The sequence below is a fragment of the Clupea harengus genome, chromosome 17, assembly GCF_900700415.2.
Source record: "Clupea harengus chromosome 17, Ch_v2.0.2, whole genome shotgun sequence".
In the NCBI taxonomy this organism is placed as follows: domain Eukaryota; kingdom Metazoa; phylum Chordata; class Actinopteri; order Clupeiformes; family Clupeidae; genus Clupea; species Clupea harengus.
The window spans coordinates 5,251,722-5,279,691 of NC_045168.1; the positions used below are offsets into that span (position 1 = coordinate 5,251,722).

Consider the following 27,970-nt stretch of genomic DNA (forward strand, 5'->3'; position numbering starts at 1 on the left):
AAAGAAAAAGAAGAGTGAGGACGAATGGGATAAATAGACTGGGGTTGTTTTCCCAATTTAATCTGTGTGTGTGCCTGTATGTGGGTGTGATAGAAGGTGTGTTAGCCTTTCATCTGCAGTGTGGTCTTGGTGGTTTTGTAGATGTGCGTGTGTGTGTGTGTGTGTGATTTGGTAGCTTTCACCAGGTGTGAGTGTGTGTGAGGCGAGAGGGAGTGTCTGAGTGAGCAAGTGTGTGTGTGTGTTTGTGTGTTTGTGTGTATATGTTTACACGACTAGTCAGCCCTGCGTTGCCCAACCCAGGGGCACAAAAGGCAGAGCCTCAGGGGGTATGCGGGACGCTGGGGGAGGCACTGGCCCATGTAGAGCCCCTGGGGAAGGCAGCATTTGGAGAGGAAGTACGCCTGAAGTTTATCAACGCCCCAGTCAGGCCCAGGGGGGTTGGGGGGTCAGCTCACCTCTCCAGTCGAACCTTTTCTGCTTGACCCTTCCTACGCTCTGGCTCAACAGAAATACCGTCCCGCCTTGTGGGATTTCTGTTTTGTTTTGTGTGCGTGTGTGTCCTTTTTTGATGTTGTGGTTTTTTTTTTCATTTGGTTGCCTGCCGTCGCTGTTGTCGTGACTGACAGAGATTTTCTTCCATTTCGAGCATCTCAAAACTGTGGAATGCAGAGAACAGTCATAATTTTTATTTATTTATTTATTTATAACGAGTTGATGTCACTGCGTGACTATGGCATAATTAAAACATCCGAACGTCAACAAATCTGTCAAGCTGGCCTAGCTCACGACCCAGATCATCAATCTGTCATGTCTTTGCAAGATGAGACCGAAGATGACTGTCCACTGCCAGAAAACCAGATGTGTGGTGTACCAGCTCTGAAGCTGGGCTTAATGGCTCCCAGCCTACAAGAACCTCGGGCCCTACAGCTCATCCAGACAACGATCCCAAAATAAGAGTCTCCAGTGAAAGCTCCCATGCTGTCAGTTGGGAAATCACTGATTCCGTGTGCTTCGCCCGTGGCCTGTCACATAAATCACACTTGATTAAACCCAAATTCTTCGGCCCCTCTGACAGTTTGTTATGGTTTCCCTTTTGATCGCTTGAGGTTGCAAAATCTCCTCGGTGCTTTTTTTTTTTTTTTAATCAGCACATTTTTTTTTGCCCATCTTTATCTTTGAAGGGGAGAAGAAAAAAATATTATGGTGCCGAAGGAGTCTGTTGCTGTAAATGCTTACTCATATCAACACTCCTTTCAGTAACACCACAAAGAGTTTAACTGGAATCGAGATCATTACGGTCTGATCATTCAGCAGATGAGACTGCAACTGAAAGAGAGATGTGGCGCTGCTTGAAGCTCCGTCCAAACCCCCAATGTGAGAATGATTCTTAGCTCTGCTCCCTCTAAGTGGCCTTTCTAAACGACTTGGCAGAAGGCAAGCGAGGGGTCACATTGAAATCCCTCCAACTCAATTACATAGAACAGTTTAGCTGACAGCTCATTTCAACAATATCCACTGAATGGATTGGAACAGCTATGGCAGCACATTTTGCATTATATCATAATAAATTATATTTTATGAGAACTGATTTTTTGACAGTCTGATTTTGACCAATAAAGAGGATTTACTTAACAAACAAATAATTGTGTACTTAACCGGTGTCATGCTATAAAATCTTTTATTTTTTTTGAATGCTGAAGGGATATTTTTGCCGCAACTGAAGACTTTCACACAATCAACACTTTCACAGAACTGCTGAAAACACCTTTCAGAGCTATGACACAGCAGTGCGCCTTCCCGGGTCCACGCCAGACTTCAGCCAAATCCTAGCCAACATAAGCTACTTTAAGGCTTGGTGTGCACTGTGGCTACACATCGCAGAAGTGGTTTGAACTGCTAGACCGCTAATGAAAGTCGTCAGCAACAACAGCCATATCACACAACAGCCTTATTTACACAAACAGCCCAATGCTTCTGCCAAACACACAAGCACCGAGCTAAGCAGAGTTTTTAGTAGCGCAGTAGTGGTCTGTGGCGAACTGGCAAGGGAGCAGAGCTGTGGGAGGCTTCACGTGGCACATTGGTTAAACAGGGAGGGAGAGCGACTCCGAGCAACACTGACCCTCCCACTCCTACTCCCACTCGTTTCCTTACAGGAAGCCATCGGCATGGTGACGCTCCTCTCAGCGTGACTGACTGACTGACTGACAACAGATCTCCCCTGGCAGTCACATCTGACAAACAAGGCGAAGGAGGTGACCAGAGCAGCTGGGCAGAGGAGTGGGAAAAAGAGGAGGAGGAGGAGGAGCAAGAGGAGAGTGGAACCATTTGACCCTGGCGGGCGCGATACAAGAGACCTTTCCAAAAGAGAAGGGGATGGGGGGGAGGCACGGGTTCAAAAGGCTTTAAAATCCTCTACTAACTGGCTGACAGTGGAGGATATTTCTGTACTTTAACCCTAAATTGACCAACACTGGTCGGCAGAGAATGCTGAACACAGTGAGCCCCTGGGTGTGAGGGAGAGAGGAGGATAGGGTGCAGACAGGCACTGACTGCTAACTTGAGTGGAGAACCTCTGGAGCAGTTATGGGGGTTAAATGCCTTGTCTAGAGCACAGTGGACTGTCATCCTGCTCAACATCAGTCATAATACTTACCTGAGTGCCTTTATGGTACTTACCCCTGCCAGCCCTTATTTTTCAGCTTCAACAACTAACCCACTGAACCAATCCTCCAGTGATACACAAAAACACCAGAAAGCTGTATTACGACATGGCGACGCAACACAATGATTCACTTCGGAAAATGTGTTTGTCTTGACAGACGGGAGAAAAACTGCGCAGTGCTCCCCATGATTAAAGGCACATAGTTCTTGACACGACATAAACCTTTTGTACATTCTGTTTGTTCTGGATTCCGTTCACCATTCCGCAACTTGCTGTAGAAGGGAGACTCGTTCGATAATCTAGCACCGATCTACAGTGTTTGTACAATTCTGCTGGCAATCTCGCCGAGCTCCACAGTAATTTATGTGATGGGAAACCTCAGAGACCAGACCCGGCGTTGAGTAAACAAGCTGTATTTCTGTCTGACGCTACTTCTTTTCTGTTACTTTACACACTTACAAATTGGACGGTTCTGACGCTCACACAACAGCATCTACACCAAGGATAACACATCGTAAGGAACACTAAAATGGATAAACCAAAACTCATGAGCTATGTGCTTGAACTAACAGTAACTTTGTCTATTGTGTTTTAGATGTTATGTCTTTGTTGTGTACTGTGTTTGGTAAAATGATACTGCATTGCTGATGGTGTTCGGAACCCAAGATTTTCATGCTCTGCTGCATCTGTTATAGTCCAGGCAAACTAACCCCTTTTGGAGCCAAAAGTAGAATAAATTGTAAAATAATTTTTTGAAGCTTAGATTATTTCTCTGAGGTGTCTAGAACAACATACTAAAAGTCCTAAGAAATCCTAGTTGAGGAAATATGTTAAATTCTCATCAATCCGAGATGTGTGCCAATAAGGCCAGGCAACATTACACCCCAATGGGGCTATTTTTTTCTTGACTCCTATCAAAATTAAACTTTACACAATGAAACTACCCATGAAAAGTAAACATTTTTGTATTACAAGTTTCTTTGAAAATGTATTTTAATATGCAAATGAGCTATACACTAATCGAATAGGCTTAATATTTTCCTTTACTCCTACCACAATAAAACTTTACATAGTAAAAGTATACATGAAAAGTAACTTTTTTTGTATTACAAGTTTCTTTTGAAATGAATTTGAATATGCACATGAGCTCCACACTTATTGAATACGTCCTAATTTGCATAGGCAGAAACACCATTCATATGTATAACAAATACATCGGCCCAATCTTCTCCAATCATCCTACTGCCAATGGGTGATGGCAATGCTGCTTTTAGACTGGCCTCTAACCTGAAAACTGCCTGGCTTGGTAGTACCTGCCAGGGGTATAACCCCCCGCCGGTATAGTCAGATATGTCAGATATGTCACACAGAAATATGGTAAGACTACTATCATAGTCTTTGATGGCTACAAAGAAGAACCAACAATAAAAGACGCCACTCAACTGCGTTGGACAGGTGCTACTCCCGGTGTGACTGTACACTTCTCTGGTGACATGATCATCCAATCCAAAAAGGACCAGTTCCTTAACAATAAGGAAAACAAACAACGGTTCTTGGTTTATCTCAGTGCTAAACTTGAGAAGGTTGGGTGTATCACAGACCATGCAAAGCACGATGCAGATGTGCTCATTGTCCAAACTGCCATTGCCTCTGCCAGCACAAAAGACAGTCTTAGTAGGTGATGACACAGACTTGTTAGTACTCTTGTTGCATCATGCTGATCTGAATGCACAGGAGCTGTTTCTGGCACCAGAACCAAAGAAAGCAACAAAAACAAGACGGATATGGTGCATAAAGCAGACGAAGGAGTTACTTGGTCCCAAGGTGTGTGACAATCTCCTCTTTATCCATGCCATTTTAGGCTGTGATTCTACGTCTCGTCTATTTGGCATAGGAAAGGGAATGGCACTGAAAAAAGTAAAGAATGACACTAGCTTTCTCGAACAAGCTAAGCTGTTCAGCCAGTCACAGGAAAATGTGGGAAAAGGCATCATCATTGCAGCAGGTGAAAAAGCTCTAGTATCACTGTATGGGGGCGAAAAAGATGAATCACTGGATATGCTGAGATACAGGCAATTCTGTGATAAAGTAACTCAGAACTCATCTCCAGTGGAACCTCAAACTCTCCCTCCAACGTCAACAGCTGCAAAGTTCCATAGTCTTCGGGTCATTTACCAAATGATGGAGTGGAAAGGGGGAAGTGAACGTATGGACCCAAAAGACTGGGGGTGGCATGTTTTGGATGGGAGATTTATGCCAATAATGACCGATCAGCCTGCGGCACCACCAGAAATACTAGATGTAGTCCGCTGTAGTTGCAAGAAAGACTGCAGCACAAAGAGATGCACATGCAAAAAACATGGACTCCCTTGCACTGCCATTTGCGGAGAATGTCGTGGTACTAGCTGCAAAAACTCACAGTTGCCTGATTTATCAGATGAATATGACCCAGAGGGGAAGAATTAAGCAAAGAACAAACCAGGAACTGATATAGGGGGTGCCAGAACCAAGAGCCACAGAGAAGGGGTCGAGGATCCAGGCTGGATTTTTAAAAAAAAGTTACTTTTCATGTATACTTTTACTATGTACATTTTATTGTGGTAGGAGTAAAGGAAAAAATTAAGCCAATTTGAGTGTATTTTGGGCATATTCGATTAGTGTATAGCTCATTTGCATATTAAAATACATTTTCAAAGAAACTTGTAATACAAAAAAATTTACTTTTCATGGGTAGTTTCATTGTGTAAAGTTTAATTTTGATAGGAGTAAAGGAAAAAATAGCCCCATTGGGGTGTAATGTTGCCTGGCCTTATTGGCACACATCTCGGATTGATGAGAATTTAACATATTTCCTCAACTAGGATTTCTTAGGATTTTTAGTATGTTGTTCTGGACACCTCAGAGAAATGATCTCAGCTGCAAAAAATTCTTTTACAATTTGTCTGTCGAAAAACGCTACTTTGCCTGGCCTATTGTGACAATAAACTTGAATTGAATTGAATTGTGTTGTGTTTTTGACCTGTAGGTTCTCTGGTCTGACAACACACTGAAATAAACTCACTTCCACCTCGCTAAAACAAAGCAGGATTTCGAAAGGGGAGGACCAGGAAGGAAGGCAACATGTGTGCAGCCCATGGGCATGTTCTCACGCTAGTGGCTCAAGGCGTCTCAGGCAGGCTGGGATGGGCTGTGTGGGTGACTGGGTGCTACAGATGGGCCTCTCCTGCCCTGCTCCAGGGGCGTACTGAACATGCTGGCAGACAGGATAAGGATCAGGTGCACACACACAGACACACTCACACATACACACATACACACACACACACACAGACACACAGAGACACAGACACACTCGCACATACAAACACAAATGCACAGAACAGACAAACACAGACACAAACACAAACACAAACTCAAAGACACACACACACACACACACACACAGAAAGACACTGGCACACACACCAACACATAAACATAAATTTCAAATACACATACGCAAGCCCTTGGCTAATCTGGAGCACATGCTAACACTGTGGTGCTCTCTCAAGGACAGGCAACAAAGCATAAAGGTGCACCCAAGACAAGGCTTCTCCTCCCTGGCTCCATGACAACCATAACAATAACAACAACCATACCCATGGGAGAGAAGAACAATGGCAACAGCACTAGTCATAACATTTATTAACAGATGTGGAGTGTGGTGCAGGGAATAGACATCCATCCAACCAGTTCCCTCGCAAGACCTGAACCACAAGACACTCGCTATGGAAAAAGAACAGAACTAAGGGAGGTGGAGGCATAACGTGTACGTGGTGGAGAGGGGATGCCTCTTCAACCACAACCCCCTAATACAGCACAACCAGCCCTTAATAGAGCACAAACAGAAACAGAGTTTCAAAAAAACAGACAGGGGAAAAGAATCAGAATTGAACTGCAGTTGAGCATGATTCTGCGATTACTCAAATATATATGTTATTCTGTATCTAGGACAAACTTCCCATTATTGAACATTGCATTACGGTGGTTTTCTATTTAACGATAAAGCAGCAGGAGTCACCAGATTGCTCAAGTCTCCAGCCTCTGTCATGGTGCTGATGCACTATTACGCATCAGATGATAATATACTTAAACAAACAGGAAGGAAGGAAGGAAGAAGCATCTTCCATTGCTCTATGGGGCTTGTCTGATTGCCTCACATGTTTAAATGCGTTTCCCATGCATGGTTCCTTCCTCGCACTCACTCGCTTGCGCTGCGATTCTGAGATGACCGACTGCGATCATTCAGCATGCGTCAGTATGTGCTCACTGTTTTATCTGTGTGTGTTCACTGTTTCATTGTGTGTGTGTGTTGTGTGTGTGTGTGTGTGTGTGTGTGTTGAGGGGTCGAGTAGGAGCAGTCCTTCTGTATTTCCACTGTATTTCCCACATCTGAAAGCGTCCTCATTCCAAAACAATGTAGTGAGGCGTTCATGATGAAGTCATGGGGAGGCTGACTGTCATGAGCTGGTAGGTTAAGTCCACAGAAACAAGTCGCAAAAAAAGGTCCCCATGACATGGCCAGGAAGTAAAACCATTAAAGGTGACATGAGAACCTCATTTGAATTCATTTATTTCATTTAGATAAAAACAAGCCAATAAATCATGTTGGATCAATACGGGATGAAAGACCACCGGCCCAAAACAAACACTGGCGGTAGGAGGAACAGACCCGTAACATGCGGGCCCGCTTTGCCAGCGGAGAGAATTTGTTTCTAAGCGGCGGCCGCATCTCTGCTGCTACACTTTATCTGAATGAAAATAAGCCTGGGCTGCAGATAGCATCTGTGCGTTGACGCAAGTTTCCAGACGCTGCTGCGGCGGCCACAGCCTCTGCCGCGCTCAAGCACCTGCTCGGAGCACTGCGCTCCGCCGAGACTCACGCTCTTTCCAAAACGGCAAGCACAACCCAGCCCGGCCCGGGCCACCCAAGCCAGAGCAGGCCCGGTATCAGAGCAGGAAATATCATCGGAGACCGACCACAGCAATTATCCTGATTATTGTTTCAGCTGAGCAAGCCATACGACTGACATAATGGTACTGCCATACCCATATGAGGGAGGGAAGACGAGGCCCTCGTCCCGGAAAAAAAAGTACAAAAAGAAAAACGCCTATCCAAATTGTGTGTGTAACGGAACTCAGGCGTGTCCCCGTGAGGGAGGTTAGGAGGAGGAGGAGAGAGAGACGAGCAACTCCTGGTGAGTCATCTGGAATCCCACCGAGGTGATCGGCTAAAACTAACGAGCTCGTACGGCTGCGCTACTTGATTATGACTATGCCGCCGCCTCACACATGTTCTGGAGTTTAACACAGCTCCGCCCGGCTGCGTTCGGCTTCACAAAGCCCTGCGCCTCTGATTTTACACGTAATTCCCTTCTTAATTAGGAAAACAAATTAGCAGTCCAGTAGCTCAACTGGTAGAACAAGGAGTTAAATACACCAAGTGTCATTGGCAGAAAGCACAAGTACTGATTCAATTTACACCTTACTTGCAAGTTGTTTTTGGATAGAAGTGAGCACTTAATGAATGTGTGCAGACGCTACATTCAGTCATTCAATCCATAAACGGTTAACAGATACTAAATTATGAAAGGAACATTTAGGTCTCTGACGTTCCTTTTATCAATGGCAGGGCACGTTATGGGGATCAATATCTCCATCTCTACCATTTAAATGACACGAAGATGTGATCGAGAGTGTTGCCAATTGCTCATTCCTGTGGCCCATTCAATACTCTAATCTATCTCCAGCAAGTAGGGAGCCAGTGAAAAGCACTTAATATTTTTTTTCTGCAGTCAATAAGTGAAAAGCACTGATAAGGTGGGGCCGAGTAATGCTTTAATTCACCACGGCCTGTCAGCGCGCAGAATTAGAGCTTTGATTGGGGGCGGGGGGGGGGGGGGGGGGGGACTCTGGGGGGCGGTGTTCTCTAACAGCCCTCAATTTCTGGAACAACCCTCATACACACAAACACACACACACACACACACACACACACACACACACACACACACACACACACACTATCTATCCTTTCAGGAGCTAAGGCAGACTACTACACCATCTGGGGGATACACATATGTACAAATACACACACAAGCACACACATATGCACACAAGCGCGCACACACACACACACACACACACACACACACACACACACACACACACACACACACACACACACACACACACACACACACTTCTGTCCTTTTCAGAGCTACAGCAGTCTCTGCAGCAGAATGATGCAATGCCACAGAAGATCAAATTCACCCTGGCTCCTCATTGTCTTAGAGTTTCAAAGAATACGCGCCAGACAGGTTGGATTGACAGGGAAAAGGGGGGCGTGAAGAAGAAAAACACTCATGTCCAGACTCTGACACAACCCCCTGGGAGATCTAAGCCATATGCCTGTGATTCTTCTCACCTTACCTTTGTACATTTTCAAATATCGAGCGCTTTAAGCTGTAAAGGCCACCAAGATGACAGACTGTTCAATATCACCAAAGGAGCTAAATGCTACCATACTGTGTGATTTATAGGTGTAGTTTTACAGGTACCTACATGACCAACATCTTCACAGAAGAGCAAAGGCAACATACACTTCCTCATACAGTCTTCTCGGCATCATGCAAGTACAGAAGTGAAAAGTGTTAATATGAAGGGCTAAATGGTCACCAGATACCTAAGAGTATACAACATACTTTATTATAGCTGTGAAAATAAATTCCTGTCAACTTGCACAAGATGGCCAATTGGCCCAAAAAAACTTTTCAGACAACTCAGTGAGTTTAAATAAGCCGTTGCTGCCCTCTGGGGGTTGCAAGTGGAACTGCTTCCACCACTTTGTTACTCTCCAATTTCCATGCGCCTCCATTAGCGCAGCAAACACTGATGAAAGCTACTTAACTAAACGAGGTTATGGTTACTGGCCTCAATTCATAGTTGATCCTTAATATACAGTACATCCTGTACAAATACAACTACACTTTGCAGTGACCCAAAAAACTTCTGCCTCGGTGATGGCTTGTTATTGGTGCTTTGTCCTACATCTCCTAGTTATGAGTGATGGCAGCAATACAGGAATGCTTTGAGACCCATGGCATCATTTATTTTCTCTCTGACAGTGAAGCTCGCGGAGGGCAGGGCCAGGCACTAGGTGATGACCCATTTTTCGCTCCGTTTCCGCAACCTGGCGCTTCTTATCTTCTACGGCTAAATAAGGTAAATTATCTCTCTCCAAAGCATTCCGCTAGCCACGGTGAGGGAGCATTAATCAGGAGACTCCTCCTGGACTGGACTGCTGGGCCCTTGGCAAGTAGTAGTGTGCCCGTCGAGTGGAAATGAAAGAGGAAAAATAAAAAAAGACAAGCAGAAAAAGGGGAACATACAGATAAGCTGAAGTCCTGGAGAGGTGTGACGTGACGCGACTTCACACCCAGGGGTGCCGTTTCCTGAAAGTGCATGCATTCCCAAATGGCTTCGCCGGACCACATCCTCCCATGGAGCCGCAGTACTGCAGATACTGAGTCTCTCCTAGATATCCATTATCTGAGATGTACCTGTGTGGTAACCCACATTGACCTTCACTGGTCTTCAACCTCAAACATCAGGCCTGGGAGGAAGCTGCTCTAGTAAGAAGGTTGAAAGCCACAGCGGCCGGTGCCTAGATTTACCACGTACACCCTCTAAGGTTTCAGGGAGGGCTAATTTGCTGATGTACCAAACATGAACACTTGGTAACACAACTGTTTCAGTAAATGAAAAGCCTTTTGGACACCTTACAGGTTCATTCAGGTATGTGAAAGACATCTAAAACCTGCAGTGCTGTGGGGCTACAGGAACATCACAGAGATAGTTGGAGGTGTAGACAACAATTACACCCCTTCCATCATCCCACCAAAAAGTACACGCACTCAGTTTGACAGGGCATGATTTCCCCCACAACCTGACTGATTGGATGTTAATGGTTCACTATTCATTTTTTACTCGCTTGTTAATAGAACCTGGGGCAATAACGGTGACCAACATTTTCCCTCTGAGAAAATACTGCATGAAGAATTGGTTACACCAGTATTAATTATTATTAAGGGGTTCTTTTTGTTGAATTCAGCTAAATTCTCCTCACGTTCTTCTAGCTGTCTATCTGTGTTTGTGCTCAGAAACACTGCCGTTTGTATACAGCCCTGGCTCCATAAAAGTGCCTTGGATAGAGCGATACACTAATTAAGCTAATCCACACATTGCTTAAGGTGCAGGGAGGGGTGTAATTTGATTGGCTGTTGAGCTCAAACCTTTCGCCAGAAATAAAGACTTTACCTTTAAAAGAGGGGCTTGTGATTTTCATATATATATATATATATATATGAAAATCACAAGCCCCTCTTTTATATATATATATATATAGATAGATAGATAGATAGATAGATATAGATAAATATAATCAAGGACTGCGTTTTTCTGTTCTGAATCCCGACAGGGCCGCCCTGCTCACCTCTGGTTGAACATTCCTCTGAAGTTGTAGTTGGCTCTGTAGTTGGGCATGGGCTTGGGGTCCAGAGGTCTGTAGATGGCAGGCTCTCCTCTCTTCATGGCCAGGCCGTTGAGCTCAACAGTGGGGGTGATGCTGCCTGCGAGACGCCACACTTTAAATCACAGGAGAGCATCCTGACACTGATATGGCACACAGCATCACACTTCACACCCTACAAAACTAATGGAAAATACTATTCACTGTAAATTCACAATCTGTGCACTACAAGACTACATAGGGAAAAACTAGAACTCAAGTTGGCACCATTGTTGACTTGATGTCACATCATTTTAATCTACACTACGAGTGTCTAATTCGGTTCTATCCAGGATCTTGCTGGATTCTGTCCCAGCTGTAAACGCTGTAAACCATTATGGACAACATTATGCTACTTTAGGTAGTTGAACGCATCTGCTAAGGCACCACACGTACAAACATCATGTACACATGAATAATTGTCCTGTGCCAGGAAGCACTGGTTAGCATTAGCCCATTAAGCATGTGTGTTTTACCCACAGACCACAGGGTTTATGCGTAGCTACCATACTCCAGCCTCATTAAGCAATGATTAAAGGCAATCTGGAGCACCTGCTTTCTCCTCTTTGAACACTTATAATGACTCAGCTGGTTTTTCTTAAAGAGGGTCTGCTGCTCTCAACCTGTCAGCTGTCTTAGCGGTTCCCATGGTTTCAGTGGAACCCCAGACACAGGTTAGAGAAATTGGGCCAACAGAGACAACACAGGTTCTTTAAGAACCAAAACACAATGCTCAACGCTGACTTCTGTATGATCAGAACTCTTCTGATTTCTTGACCCATCCTTCCAGTAAAGAATAACATGCCAATTCAAACTTGGGTTGTGGTTTTCCCTCATTGGTTTGCTACCGTAAACTAGACCAGATGTTATTCAATAGACGTTTCAACCACAATCACTATCTTCGTGCTTCCATCCTTCATTTTTAATCATTACTATGACATTAACTCAAAAATCACTGTAGACAAAACTAAAGTGTAGGCTATTAAATGCTTTTCAAGGGGCATGGCTGTCATTCAGCATAGACATCACTCATACTAAAACTACACCACAGTGTTAACAATTATTCTGTCAGCTGTTTCCAATATATGAAAAGTAGTAGAGAAAGGCTGAAACAGCTTAGTTTAATTTCTCCCGCTATCCAGGGGTTTAGGGTTTCATTTCTCCCGCTATCCAGGGGTTTGGGGTTTCCTAAAAGCGTTGTTGAACAACTAACATCATTAAATGACCGAGAGACTATCATTATGAACACTTTCTCCATGGTTACCATGGTGGTTGCTGAACAACGCTTCCAGGAAATGCAGTCCTTCTTTATCTTAACAACACATGACAGGTAATACGAGGCCTGCCACCGGACTCCCCTCATCCCCATGTGTAAGCCAACAGTATCTACATATTAGCCACTAAATATCACATTTGGACATCAGAAAACAAACTAAATACAGATTCTTAGATACCCCCTTCCCCTTACACACCCTACACCACTGAAAAGCCCTGCATGCAGGCACAAAGAGCTTAAATCACAGTGTATTTGCTGTGGCATGTGAGCTCATCTGTCACACTGGTCAGATACCTACCTCTGGTTCCAACAAGGTCGCCTTGGTCAGATTCTACAGGTGAAAAGTAAACATTAGAGGTGCCCCTGAGGGTCAGGTGATACAATGTTGACCTAAAGGCCACGTCTCAAATGGCACACTGTTCTCTAGTTTTGGGAACACTACTTGCTTGAGACAGCCAAAAATAAAAGCCAGAAACCCCAAAACCAAGGAAACCGAATGAGAGAAGTGCTTACCCGGGTTACTATTGGTATCCATTTTGGGGGAGCGGGGTGGGGGCCGAGGCAGGGTGCTCTCGATCAGGGATTTAGAGGCTGTGCAGTGCTGGGCCTTCTTGATGCTGGTTCCCTCGGCCTCCCACACCTGCTCCCCCAGTGTCAGCTGCACAGTGAAGATCTGCAGGGGGAGGAGAGGAGAGGAGAAGGAGAGGAGAGGAGAGGAGGGGAGGAAAGAAGAGGAGAGGAGGAGAGGAGAAGAGGGGAGGAGAGGAGAGGGGATGAGAGGAGAAAAGAAGAGATGACAGGGGAGGAGAGAGGAGAGGAGAGGAGAAGAGAGGACAAGAGGAGAGGAGAGAAGAGGGGATGAGAGGAGAGCATTAAGTAAGGAACACTGAGGGAGAGAGCTGTGGCTGATTCTAGAACAGCAACAGTAAATGGAGCACCGCTAAGCATTTGCTTCTCAGAACAGAACACATGGAAGAGATCTGCAGCCATACAGGTGTTATGAAAGTGTATCATTCCACAAACACTAAGCATATGCGTTCATTTAAATGTCTTGTTATTCTTGCCATTCAGATCTCTTCAGAATAACTTGAAAGCACTGACTACTGTTACTACTGACTACTACATTAATCAGCAGTTCTCCCTGCATCCTGCTGTGTCTGAAGAGGGGCATGCAAACATAACACACTGACACCCACATTTACCACAAGAGCTGCCATCGTTGCTCTGTTATTGTGTCACCCGAACAGAACACTCTTCAAGACCACACTGTTTGAAGTGAAGAGGTCCATAATAATGGACTGGGCTGTGGGTTCCTAGGGTACTCTGCACTTAACACTGGATGTGAATGAAGCACATTGTATGGAACATAGTATGCATCCTTTTGAGTCTGTTTCTTTTATTAAAATCATCTCTGAAATGTTTTTCTTCTTCATAACTCTGAATATAAAATAGAAATGATGATTTCAATGACCCAGGTCACTTCTCAGAGAAGTCTCTAGCAGAGGCTTAAATTGATATTGCATACCGCATAAAAGCCTTTTGGATTAAAAGCCCAATCGGCAAAAAAAAGACAGCATTTCTGTTTTATGTACCCTGACCTATAATCACTTCCTAAATCTTCACCCATTAATCCCTCTTCTCTCAGGAAACAGTCTGTGTCTGCTACCCACTGACATTTTTACATTTTAGTGCACATTTATTCATTTGCCAGACGCTTTTATCCAAAGCACCACGCAAGCGAGGTCGATTTTCCACCCAAGCCAGGGCTTATTGGAAGCGAAAAAAAAATGTTTGAACTTAATATTGCTGGAACCCCCTACGGCTAACCTGATTTAAATGAGAAAGTGCTCATCTGCACACAGAAAGGCAGATGGCTCAGACGGCATACCTTGGCATGTGCAGGGCCCCGCTCGTTCAGGAGCTTGTACTGTGGTTGGATCCTGTTGAAACGGGCTAACTCATTCACCAGACACATAGGAGTTTTCTCTTTGGGGTTTGCCATGTTATCCTGGGGAGGACCTGGAACCACGGATGAGCAGGGAATACATTACTATTATACACTGATGTTCAATGGTATTGATACCATCATAAACATCACAAAATGAGAGAGATGATGGATTACCCTCCTGTGCTAAATTTGCCAATTCATTTGTGGCAAATAGCATTTAAAATGCAAAAATACAAGCCATTCTCACCTCTATAAGGTGTTCTGAAAGTTATCAGTTCTATCACTAAGGTCTTCTTGATGGCATTATTCTGAACACCACACAGCTCCTCTAAGGTCTACTATGCCTGTGGTATATGGTGCATGTCTGGGTGATGATGGTGAGTCTATGAGTGGTACACGTCCATACAGTACCATACTGTACAGTACAGTGTATCTGGAAGACCAGAATAGTGTTTACAAATACAAAAGTACTCTTAGGGCCCTAATTTCATTGGGCATAGGGCAAAAAGCAAAGTGTGCTGTGCACGAACTAGAGCTAATTTAAAACTTTGCAAAACCATTTTGCTCATTTAAAACCATGAGCAAGATCGCACACATGGTTGGGTCAGTGCAATGCTCCCACATGCCACACAGCTTTAGTTCATGCGCAACGGACTTTGCTTGTTGCTCATTGCCCATCAATGATATTAGGGCCCACAGACTGTTATCAACGACAATACAAATACCACAACACTGTCAAGCATATATATCTGAATGCCTTGAATGTTGCTTACAAATAAAAACAGTATTCTATGACTTTCACCAATGAAAAAATGTATACTGCAACACAAACTAGTCACTGTGTGGGTAGACAGCACAGCCATGAGTGCACTCTGGTGCCATTGCAGCCATAGTAACACGGCTGTGGTGCCGGCGGAGGCAGCGGCTACCTGGTGGATTTGCCGACACAGTAGAATCCACAAAGCCAGCGGCTGGGCTGGGGCAGGCGGGCGTTGGGGCTGGCACTGTGCCGTTGATGGAGGGGGGCGGCTGCAGACTCAGGGCTCCTGTGCTGGGCATGGCCGCTATGGGCACCACTGGGGACAGGCCAGGCCCAGTCAAGGGGGCTGCAGTCTGCACTTTCACTTGAGCCATGCTCTATATCTGAACACACACATACAGATGCATACAGGCACAGACAAAGACACACGAAGACACACACAGCATTCAAGGTTCAGGTTAGACTTCAGTTTGGTTCAGCTGTATATTCAATTTAATATTATCCTTTTTGGGTTGAAAGGAAAGATTTTTTTTACAGAGCTCTTTATTTTTCCTGCATGTGACAAAGAGTATGTTTCGCTTCAGTTGGTATGTCTCATATTACACTGATTTATACATTCACTAGGCCTATACTACAATAATATGACTATTGTAGACACAATAGACAACATATAAGAATATAACCCAAATAAAACAGGACAATAATATACACTGAGGGCATTACAAGACAGGGGACCACATTCCTATTCCTTTCAAGCATATGATTTTTGTGTGTCTGTGGAATTAGTATCTCTTTCTCTTAGTAGAGACTCTGGTAGAAAACAGTCTGTGGAGAGACTGGGGGGCTGGACATACACAACACCAGTCCATGCTGAGGAGCTTTGATCTGACTCTCATCGCTACTGCTAAACTGGCAAATAGGCTCACCCTGCCCTGAGAGAGTGCAGCCAGGCAGGAGGAAACATCAGTTACAGGCCACAGGCGCACTCTGGCAACCATACTTGCGCTCGGATGCTGGGCATGGGAGTGAATAACCTTACAGAGGGGACCAGTGGTGCGTGTCCTCGTGTGGCCATGCTCGCATGTTTTCCTCATTGGTATCTCTAACCCAGATTTCAGAGAGCCTACAATGCACAACTCATTCTGACATCCAGAAAATGCATGCTACTGTACAAAAACAAGTTTGCTTGGCAAAATAATGCGGTGACATTGACACAGGAAATGTACATACTCACAATGACTGACTAATCAAACCAGTTATTCAGAAATATCCTTAAAACACCACACCTACATAACAGCAGATTGTGGTACCGTGGTGAGATGTTTCATATTGTTTATCTTAAACTCAAACTGAGAAAAGACCAACTGATCCAGTTCCCTGGAATATCAGGTTATCTGAAGGGGGTCAACACCTACTCAACAGCAGATTGTGAACTGAAATCATTTAACCTACATTTAAGAGTGGCATGGGTTTAAAGGCAGTGCTAAAAAACTTCAGGAATTCAGATATAATCAGGTCCCTTGATGTTCGTTTTCCTTTACAAACTATACAAACATTATCTTAATTATTAAAACATACATTATGTATTCGATTCAAACGACTGTCACCAAAATATGAGTATGTAACACAGTCACTGTCCATTTATAGCTGCTTGAGCCTATACAATTGGTTTAGCTTTGATGGCGAGACAATCTCCTCTGACATCTCCTCGGATGACATTTGCACTGGAACAACACTGGCACTTATTCAAGGCATCCTGACTCGTGTACTGGTATTACGGAGTCACTGTGCAAAATAGCAAACTGATGTCATTCGTTTAGTGAGCCGGTTGCATCTTGCAATGCCCATACATACACACAAACAGCTAGTTAGATCAGCTAGCTAGCTTGCTAACTGTCACGTCGAAATTGACAGAGTAGCCCCATTATATTTGTCACAGGAGAGACAAGAGCTTATGTTTGCAAACGCATTGTGGCATGACGTATGGAAGACATTAAGTGAATAATGTTGTCAGGCTGTTTTTACAATCTTGGCTACTGTGTCAGTTCACCGGTGTGCAACTCCACTAATGCCTGTGCAGACATCATGGCTGCACAGTTAGCTAAAGCTAGCTAGCAAAGCAGCCCCCTCGCATCTCAAACATCAGATGGAATCTCGATGCAACACGCAGGACTACTACATCACGTCGACAACACTAAAACATACCGAACTTGTTATGGGCCACCGTGCACTCTGATCTACATTGGGGGAACTTATATTTAATTGTAATTTTTTACCTTAGTCCAGGGCCAGACCCCTGCTACACCTCCAACATTGGCAAACACTAAAGAGAACTGATGCTACTGGGGACAGACCACATTATCAATATCTCTCTTGCGCATTACTTCAAACTCTGGAGTTAAATCTAACAGTGAAACAAATGGACAGTTCACAAACGAGCAGCTTATTTTGTATAAAAAAAAAAAAACTGTCGCGGAGCTAGCTTGTCTGGCTCTAAATACAGCAAATATATGACTGGCACCCATTCCCCGTGTTCGTATGGTACAGTCCTGCTTCCTGAAAGGAGCAACTGGTCAAGTGGTTAGTTGTCCTCGGTATGTTTACATTAGTTACCACTATGCTCAGCTGTACAGAACTATGGAATGCTGCCTTCCACTTTGTTTTTCAATTCCTATTCCATGCATGGCATTAACCCTTGATTTACAATCAAAGCAATGTCGAGTTAAATGTAAATTAATTTCTGGTATCTAATTTAATATCTCTGTACAGATACATTTTACCAATGAATGATTACCTTCTCATGCCTTATGTAAAATACTGACCGGGGGAATTCAAGATCAGGCTAAACAGAGAAATTATAGAGCCATATAAAACCATAGCAGCATGACAGAATAATTTTCTTTGACAGGACAAATGGGAGTCAACTACCTTAGACTACCTGAGACACTTAGCACCAAATGCATAATAACATGCATTATAAAGTACTTACATTTCATTCTAAATGTCTTCTTAACAGTTTTCTTTCCTATGAAAATCTATAGAAAAAAACAGTGCATGAACTTTCCAAGAATATTTTATTTGCAAAGCATAAACCTATTTTTGTGCAGGGACAATGTACAGATGTACTTATTGCTCCAGACCAACCCTTTCAAATTCTTAAGATCATTCAAAAAACACAAACACAAACTGTATTGTTCGACTCTCTCTCGGTACACCAATCCTATTTGTATTTTCACAGAAATCACATTAATTTAGTACCATGCAGTCATGAAGTTCCTTACTTTGCAAGAAAACCCCATGAATGAATTGTCAATATTTGCTTTTATTATTTAAATTACCAGGCACAATTTACATGTAGCTTGTACATACCAGAACAAATTCCCCCAAAATAAAAATGAGAACCAATTCATTAGATTATTTTACAATCTTCAAACCAAGAGATCTATTAAAGTTATGAAAAAAAGTCACTAAAGAAAAACAAAGTAAAACATTAAAAAGAGACACCCAAGCCCACATACTTTAATAATGAATTCTATTATATATTTGCTAATCTCCATGGTGATCTGAGGTTGGTGTGCCCAAGCAATAATGCTACAACTATGCCACCCCTCATAGATTCAGGTTAGGCCCCATTCGCAGCAAACGTCAACAGAATTTTTCCAAAAAATTGTCTTTCTGCAATCAGTACTACGACAACAACCACATCTCCCACCTCTTTAAGTTACATACACATGCTTGTGACTGTACAGTGTCTGGATTGTGACTTGCAGAAGGAAGCAGTAGTCTCGACCAGCTCCATTTCACCAATGCCAACACATTCAGTTCGACAGAAATCTCACAAAAAGACCCAACCCAGAGGGGGGAAATTCAAGTATTTTTGAATGGATGGCAACGCAAGTCTTTGGGAATGGAGTGTTTTGAAGTCAGACATGTTACAAAACTGCTTTTGACATGGCCGACATCCGATTTCTCATACACCTCCGGTCACTGGAGCTTCAAAAAAAAATAATCGTTCTGACTAGACAAGCAATTCTGATAAAAATGACTGTACAGACCCCTTATTAGCAAAAAGTGCAAAGAATCCTAAAATAAAATTAAAATGTGTTCAGCAACTATCATCAACGCAAGGACCGTGCACTCATTGCTAACTAAGTAATTTTATATATAGATATAGGCGCAATTTGAAGATTAATATACATCAGTTTCAGACATACGGTTATTAACAATGTAACAGTCCTTTTGGTGAAAATATAGTTAAATGCAAAATATCTTTTTTAGGAATTTTCTAAAGATGATTTCTTCTTGAAAAAGTACCTGAGCCAGACAAGTATGACCAGGAGAAATAGCACTCAAGCCGTACAGTCTCTCTTTTAAAGAATCCTTTACATATTACAGTTCCTTTTACACTATCTAAGATTCAGGAGATTAAAACATTTCAAAACATTAAATAAGACAACACTCCCCAATTACTGCCCTTCAAGAACCCTTTTTTTAAAACATCTGCTTGCAAACGTACAAAAAAAACCTCTTAGAAGATTAAAGCATAAATTGTAATATAAAACATATCATACAAATAAAAATGGAAACACAAAAACACACAAAAAAGTTCTCTTGCTGACATTCATAAATCCATGAAGTGATCTTGTCCTGCATTCACATGTCTGGGCTATCAGTATGGGGAAGAGAACCACTTATCCTGGTAGGAGTTTGGCCTACAGGCTTTGTGTGAAATCAAGCACAATTAGTTCTTAAAATGGTTAGGTGGTCTTCTTGGTTTCATAGCCTTCAAAAGCTTTGTATTGCCATCTCACTTCTGAGACAACTGGAAGATTAAAACAAAACAAAAAACAAAACAAGAAAAGATTACAATCTGGGCAATTTCAGGAAATAGATCAAACGGAAAAAGTAATGCCATGCCAGATTATATGGATTAAATAAAAACATCAATTTAATAGGCCAAACTAAAGTGATTAGAAGTTTCTATGTAACTGCATGTTGGAATAACATGGAATTGTACCACCATAGATATTCACAGTGCATATTGTTTTGAGGAAAAGAGGACAATAAAAAGATGTCGCAACTGCTTGGGGTTAAGATAGTCCAATCCGTTCCAGATAAACTAAATTAGATTTGGATTTAGAGTTCCTCCTCTTCAGCCCAAGCATGCATCCCATCCTTGTTATTGCACAACACATGAGGACCTTAAACTGTACCAACAGAAAACAAAACCAGAGACAGCAGAGAAAGATTCTCAAATGGTATAAGGAATAACCCTCACTACAAATCCTCCAGATTCCTGCATAACTATTGTGTCCAACCCATCCCCAATATCCCCCTGTCAAATCATCATCATCATCATTCTCATCATCATCATCATCATCATCATCGTCGGCGGCGTTGGGGAGCGCTGCAGGTGCGTCTCTTTGAATGGGCATCCATTTCGGGTACAACCTGCTGTGTACATGCATCCCACTGCCCATTTGGGGTTGCAGTCAGGAGAATCTCCAGCGCATGTGTCCATAGTTCCAGTCAAAGGTTACAGTTCAAAGGTTACAGTTCAGAGACTGAATGATTCTTAAAAAGTGCTTATGTAGGTCAGTAGGTCTTCTTTCTTCTAAGAGTATTACAAAGTTCAACATTAACATGTATCATCTGTGTAGAGAAAAAAAACACACACACCAATTAAATAACAATCAACAGGTACACACTTACCAACTTAAAAGATTAGAACATTTTGGGAAGGAAGAGATACAAATGTCACTTCCCAAATCCAAGTAAATGATACAGTAAAATCATACAGAAGAAACTATAGGACAACACTCACCATGATACCACCATTTTGTCTTCTTTGGATTCTTGTTACATGTTCTAACATAAAAGGAGTTATCTGGAGGTCGTCTCTGCAAAGCACAGGGAAGCGAGAAAGGTCATCAGGAGGGTTATTCCCACAAAAGGGAAACAAGCACACTCTTCGACAATGCAAGATGTGCACAGTAATACAGTGGCACTATTTCACCACTAGAGGACTCTAATGAGCTACACTTCACATGCGCTCTTACTAAAAGCCTCCATGAAGAACCTAAAGGAACTGTGAATACAAAGTCACTGGTTTACTAATTTCCCCGCAAGAGGGTGAGGTCTTCACGTGAGAATTCATACACTGTTGTCGTTAAAAATAATCATGGAGAGCTAACTAACCGAGAGCTGAAGCAAACAGGTAATACATTACATATATAACTGTAGGTTTAATCATTGTGGACCTGGCCAAACTGAGAGAAAACCTTGACACTAATGGCAACTTCGGATATTTATTAAGTCATAGAGGAACGGACACCCCAGAGGAGGCTACAGCCTCTTTCCTGTGTCAGAGAAATGTAAATACACCTAGCAAATATTTCAGTGGAACTGGCAGCACAAGATAGCCATATAAGGATGTTTGGAACAGAAACTGCCCCAAGCTTTCGGCTACGGCTATGCTGTGTGTGTGTGTGTGTGTGTGTGTGTGTGTGTGTGTGTGTGTGTCTGTCTGTCTGTCTGTCTGTCTTACCTTCTCTTTGCAGCTGGAAAGCATGCTAATAATGCTTAGACAGACGGACTGTACCGAGAGAGCGGGTGACCAGTCTTCTGTTAAAATGGAGAGACAGATGTGGCCGTTGCTATAAACATGAGGATGGACAGGTATATTCTCCCCAGTAAACATGACCTGCAGAGAGACAGGGACACAAACAGAAGGTCAGCGGGCATCAACACATCGGTGCATCCACATTGTTCTCGTAGCCCTAAGTTAAGTGGCTTTTTCCTTTTTAAAGAAAGTACAGCCTCTCACACTCACACCCCAATCTTCCTTTACACACACACTCCACAGCTGGAGGTGAGAGTCATCACTCATACTGGGTGAAGTAGTCATCTGGAATGCTGTCAGATTTCAGCATTAAATCGGGCAAAATAATGAGACCTGAGGCCTAAGCCCCCTGGCTTAGCCCTAGCTAAACGCCACGAGGCCTTGGGATTAGAGGGGAGGAAAAAACAGCTGGGAACAGGGGACCAGGCACTCACGTGAGCTGCCGGCGAGTGCCACACAGCCCCACGCCCCCAACCGAGCGGAAAAACGTTCCTGACGTAGCTCACCATGGCAGTGATGAAAGACCAACAGCACGAAGGCCATAGGGTCAGCTCTCTTTGAACGTCTGAGTATCGATACAAATATGTATGGCTTCACTTCATATGGTGCCCGGTCTCTGGATAAAAGCCACTGTGAAGAGACTACACATAGGCGTCAGTGTCCTCTCCTAAAAAAGCGCTCAAGCGTTCATACCCAAGGTTCTTTCTGTGGCAAGTGAGAGGATGCATTAGGCCCCTCTCATGTCCCCTCCATGCTATAAATACGACACCAGGGACCCTCTTGTGCACCACTTAAACCTCCATCCAGGAAGTAAGCACTCACGTCTCGTCTCGTCTGATCTGTCGCCACGATCAGCGCCAAATTAAGTGACGCCGGCTCCTCTCGCTCTCTCTTGGACTGGCACTAACCGCTGGAGCGGAGCGGAGCTGAGGTCAGGCGAGGTGCATTTTCGCTCTGACTGCTATCTGTCACGGTAGCGTGATGGCAGAAACTTTGTTTATCCTATTTTCTCGTCCGCGGCACCGCTATTTATAGGAAGAGGGCCGATATGTGAAATGAGATTGGCGCGTCAAGCTAATCCGTTCAAACGGGCCCGTGGACCGCGCTAAGGCTTTGCTGTCGGAGTGGCCGCTGGCTCTAAAGTGTCGGAGCGCTGAGTGATCCCATTATCAATCATTTGGGGAAAGCATTTGGGCTTGGCAGGACACACAGCTGCTTGGAATTGAATTGAATTGAATTTTCCATGCCCCCCCCCTCTTTAAGTAAAATAAATAAATAAATAGAGTTATAAATAAACAAATACATAAAATAAACAAGAGACAGAACAGACACGGTAATGGAAATCAATCAATTTAACAACAAAAACAAATACTGACACTCTACTGAACTAGTTAGATTAGTATAGATTTCTACTCCTATACAGGACTCATGCTACATTTCCAATAGCAACCTTATGTGCTTTGACAGTTTTACATACCTGAGGTGAGTCAAAGGGATATCGACTACTAAATTTGAAAAGCAGCTGGAACTTTTCGCCTTCATAAAGAGTACCGGTGGCTCCTTCCATGTCTACAATCCACCTGTCAGAATGGGAGAGAAAGGCACAGGATCAGGGGTTTTGTTCCAGTGACAATGTTCACACTCAGAGCCATTCACCAGCAGGACTAAATGGTCCGACTAAATGGGAAAGGTCAGGAAGGAAGCCTCAATCCCAGTCTGTGAAACAAAGGATTAAGAGATAACAATGGGGAGGTGTGTTGGGTTTGCAAGCGGATGTAAGTTTGGGGTCACGGGGCGAAAGCAAAGGGGCAAGTCAGTTCTGGAAAAATCACTTTTGCGTGTAAAATAAAAATACTAAAAGAACGCACGTCGGGTGCCTTGAAACAAGGTCGGAGGTCAAATGGATCAGATCTGTGTAGCACAATCGGTTCCTGACCCAAATGCTCAGGGGATAATCCCAGCAAATTAGTGAGCGTTTTGACAAAAGAGACGAATGATAATCCCCCCTGCCCTGCGTCCGCCATTACATAAATAAGAGTAACCCCTGTGGACGGCAGCAGAGAGGCACCGAGCGCAAAAGCGCTTTCGAGTCATTTGGGAAAGTGGTCAGATGACCACCGAGCCGAGTCAATGGATTTCTCCAGCTCATCACAACCACACACCGCAGCCACCGGCCCTCCCAATGTGGATTTGAACAGTGGGCCTCTGCCTGGCTAAACGCTAATTCCTTGGCTTCGCTGCTTTTTAGGCAAGGATTACCATCCCTCACACAGACACACACATACCACAAAAGAAAGAAAAGGAGGAACAAAAAAAAACCTCTCAGGACATGACCTGTCAGTTACATCAGCACCAGCGCTCATTTTTAGAACTGTTTGGGGACACGTGGAACAGGCCTGATTGGGCTGGGTGATACCATAGGTCATTTTGTGAATAAACGGCACAAAACAGCAAACACTCTGTCGCTTCTTCCCAAATTCCTGTATTCCTTCACTAAGAAACCATTTCAAACTAGACATACATACAGCCTTGCTCATCAATTATTCTATTGAAACCAACATCAATAAAGTATTCATGATAGGCAGGCAAAGCCATACTCAATACGTTTAGGGTGCAGTCCTCAGAGATCGCACTCTAGAGACTTGCAAAAATCAAGCTCGACAGGATTTTCTGTCACTTCAACAGAGATGCTTTGTTATTCAATCTCCAAGGTAACACCACCATATATAGCCACACAGAGAACACCTCGTATGGTTAGGATGGAAATCTACTCCAAAGGTGACTGCAGATTGCAGCACTGTCAAAAACTCTCCTGACTCAGCTGGACTCGCTCAGGGAATCATCTACTCATTGTGTGCATGGGGGGTGCTGAACGGGCAGAGCCAGCAAGGAAACATGGACCACCAAAGATGATGCAACAGACTACCCAGACAGGGAGCTCTCTGGTCCTAATTACCAGCACACGCATGGCACAAAACAGCCCCCGCGAGGCTCCGCTCCTTTGACATTGCGTGCACCTTAAATACATTCAAACAAGCCTGCAAGCAGTGTGTGTGTGTGTGAGTGTGTGTGTGTATAGTGTGTCTAAAAACAAACACACTTGATGAAGTCATTGCACTGATGTGTTGGTGGTGGGGTCGGGGGGTGGAGGCTGGTCGTCATGGCTTGGGAAAGGAACAAGGCAACAATGCGTGTTTTGAATCACCTATACAGCGTAATGCGTCAATGACAAAAAGCACACTGTGTAATCACAGTAATAACAAACCATAGACAGGAGGACACAGCGTTCCAAAAGGAAATGGGAGATTCTGTCAACAATGTGAAAATATCACAGTGTCCCCTGCATCATCCGATTCCACCCCAAATATTGGTTTGACTTCCACTCCAGGGTACAGCGACTGTCAGGACACATGAACGTCACGAGACTCCCACAGTGTCACTAGTCACTAGGTTTATTTGAACAAGCAGATGCGGACAAACTCAGCAGTCAGCCTGTGCTATGAGGGGGTCATCTGAGGCAGTGGTGCCTGAGTCAGAATGCTTTTTTCCGAAAGCCTTAAATCTGAAGCGACAGACGCGCAAGACCAACAACACTGCAACAGGGGGCTTTTAAGTTCAAAAGAGGGGCCATCATTTTCATTCATGTCTTTACCGGCCGCGCTGTGCGATGAGGGTGGTGCTGGTGTGTCAACAAGCCTTTAGTGGATGACCCTCCGCCCTTGTGTTGTCATGTTTATGAGATGGCTTGGGTTCAGGGAAAGACCGAGAGGGGGAGGGGGGACAAGCACATCTCACCTCCGCCTCCCAGATGAGTACTTCAGGGACACAGCGAGGACAATCAAGAAGGACAGGTTTGCCCAGTCTCTGATGCACTGGTACTACCCCATACTTCACATACCAACCAACATGTCTGCCGCATTTTGTGACGGCAATCTCATTGTGTTCATCGGAGCAAAACACAGCAACAAATTGGTTATTATGTAATGACGGCCTTCTATTCATCCAGCCACATGTATTTTAGGCGCCAGCCTTTTCACTTTATCAGGGCATGGAAAATACATTTCTCCGTAAACTGGTTTCCTTGCCAGGAAAAACACCCCGATCAACAGGAAGCAGAAACATTTTTATTGACTTGAACTTCTCAGTAAGGGTTAAAAAAAAAATTATCCTGACTTACAGTCCATGATGATATGCGAATAATTATTAGGCTAGTCATTCAGCTACTGCACATAGAGTTGACAGCTACACCACTCTCCAAACACGCATAAAATAGCTGCTGTACAATGATTTTCAGACAGCCGGGCCAACGTATAACAACTTAGCACTTCACTTTTCATCAAACGCCGCTTTTTAAGACATCGTAGCAACAGTAACTATGAAGGCACAGCCAAGAAAAGAAGGTCAGTTGACCCTCGTCATTGCAACTCTACTCTACCTCCCCGACATCAAGACCTTTAATATTTTATGAGAAGGAACAGTGACACTACGTATTAGACAAGCTTGGCTGCAGAATTATTTGGACCACTGCGGTGACTGTAAACCACACTTTCTAAACTGTGCGTCTGTACCACATTCCAGTCCAACATTCCTCTCCCTGTTTTATCAGAAAACGGCTGGAGAACAAGAGCTCTACCTAACCTCTAAATCACATGCCAGTCTCAGTTCATCAATAATATACGTGCAATGTAAGTGAGGGAAGGTTGTCCCCTGAACACACCCCCCCCCCTATCCTAAATGTCAACAGGTGCAAAAATAAACCCAGGTCTACAATTGAGTAATTAAAACATGACAGGATTTCGATACTTACTGTGTAATAGTATTCTGAACACTCTTCTCGTTTAATGTCATGCCAGGGGGTGGATCATTTTGCAGAGCTAATAGTTCCTTCTGTAGCCTTTTCTGTGGTGAGAAAGGAAAAAAATGATGAAGATACGTTCTACATATCGAAAGGGTATAATTGAAGGTAAAATAATTGTAAACAATACACCAGTAAACTACTACATGTACATGTACAAACGAGGTAACTTTCAGGACCTCTGGCATTGTAACAGCACCCAAAGCCACCTGGTCTATGGAGATGTCAAGAAAAGCATTGAGTTTCTATGTTTCCACTGTCATGAATACCACAGTAAACGTTCTCATTCGATCCCATCAGCGAGCTACCTTTGCTCCGTCGAGAAATTGATCCAGTTACTACGAGTTTCGCCAAGGGAGAAAGAATGTGCCAGGACTATCGCGAGTGAGGCGTTGATAAGAAGCTCCTAATCATCAATGTTTCAATGTTAATGTTTAGCTACACAGCAAATTGACACAGATCATAGTTATTTAATTCCACACATTTTAACATGAAATGTATGAGCACTTCTTCCAAGAACATGTAACTTACTACTGGGCTTAGGTAACTAGCTACCAAGGTAGCCATCGTATCACACCCCGACCCGTGAAAGCTAGGTTGGCTAAAACCAGCTAGCTAACATAGAGGGCTGGGATGTCAACTTGCTATCTGGACAAGAGGATTAGCTAATTTTACTAGCCATGTCACTTTTATATTGAAATGATTGTGTTCTCATAAGACGAGCGAACTAATCACTGCAATAGCAAGGAATGCTTCCCTTACATCGGATACTCTGTTTCAGACACCATAAAAAAACACCGTGTCCTTGTACTAGGTTGCGCTAATTAATCCGAGTCATCTCCTAGCGAGCTAACGTCAGCGAAAGCTAGCTAACAAGATAGCTGGTCATTTTGAGTGGAAACAATCGCTAGAACAGCTCATAAACAAATATTTCTGGCTATAGTGCAATGCCTTCTTAAAACAAATGCAAATGCTATATTTCATGACAAGAACGATGTCGGTGAGGAGGAAACCCATGAGAAATGATTTAAAAGCGTTCCGTGTTTGTAGGAATCTTACCTGCATCGACGCCATGATGGATCCCCCTGCATCAGGCTGTGTGGAAGGGAAGACGCAGACTGAACCTTGCGTCGGTGTATCACGTGGAAACAGTGACCGAGTTGTGTTTAGAAAATATCATAACAAGCAAACGTCATACGTCAAGTTCCGCATTTGGGATCCTATTCCAGTTGATTC

The 27,970-nt window shown here is 43.6% G+C and overlaps 2 protein-coding genes across 5 annotated transcripts in view; both read right to left on the reverse strand.

The window, feature by feature from the left end:
* The window catches only part of stau2 (staufen double-stranded RNA binding protein 2), a 94,716-nt gene extending 76,965 nt beyond the window's left edge, over nucleotides 1–17,751 (reverse strand). Inside the window, exons 1-6 of one of the 4 annotated variants that reach the window (XM_031583472.2) lie at nucleotides 17,534–17,751; nucleotides 15,427–15,640; nucleotides 14,438–14,568; nucleotides 13,063–13,222; nucleotides 12,848–12,880; nucleotides 11,199–11,349 (exon numbers count right to left, since the gene is read on the reverse strand). In XM_031583472.2, coding sequence (XP_031439332.1) covers nucleotides 11,199–11,349; nucleotides 12,848–12,880; nucleotides 13,063–13,222; nucleotides 14,438–14,568; nucleotides 15,427–15,631 — 680 coding nt within the window. In that variant the 5' untranslated portion in view covers nucleotides 15,632–15,640; nucleotides 17,534–17,751. The remainder of the gene's footprint in view (nucleotides 1–11,198; nucleotides 11,350–12,847; nucleotides 12,881–13,062; nucleotides 13,223–14,437; nucleotides 14,569–15,426; nucleotides 15,641–17,533) is intronic. The other 3 variants (XM_031583469.2, XM_031583471.2, XM_031583470.2) reach the window with 3 other exon arrangements.
* An 808-nt stretch (nucleotides 17,752–18,559) lies between these two features.
* Nucleotides 18,560–27,962, reverse strand: ube2wb (ubiquitin conjugating enzyme E2 Wb). The gene is made up of 6 exons (XM_012816189.3): nucleotides 27,794–27,962; nucleotides 26,687–26,778; nucleotides 23,357–23,459; nucleotides 21,805–21,960; nucleotides 21,082–21,157; nucleotides 18,560–20,909 (listed from the first exon to the last, which is right to left on the reverse strand). The coding sequence occupies exons 1-6, from the start codon at nucleotides 27,806–27,808 to the stop codon at nucleotides 20,896–20,898; spliced, it is 456 nt and encodes a 151-aa protein (XP_012671643.1). The 5' UTR covers nucleotides 27,809–27,962; the 3' UTR covers nucleotides 18,560–20,895.
* Between the last annotated feature and the right edge of the window lie 8 nt (nucleotides 27,963–27,970).

Bases quoted from the DNA above. Each gene is read 5' to 3' on its own strand.
- ube2wb (XM_012816189.3), bottom strand. The intron at 23,460-26,686 runs GTAAGTATCGAA...CCATTCTGACAG, and splicing joins GTTCAGAATACTATTACACA to GTGGATTGTAGACATGGAAG. The intron at 21,158-21,804 runs GTAAGACAGACA...TGTGCTTTGCAG, and splicing joins TTTCCAGCTGCAAAGAGAAG to AGACGACCTCCAGATAACTC.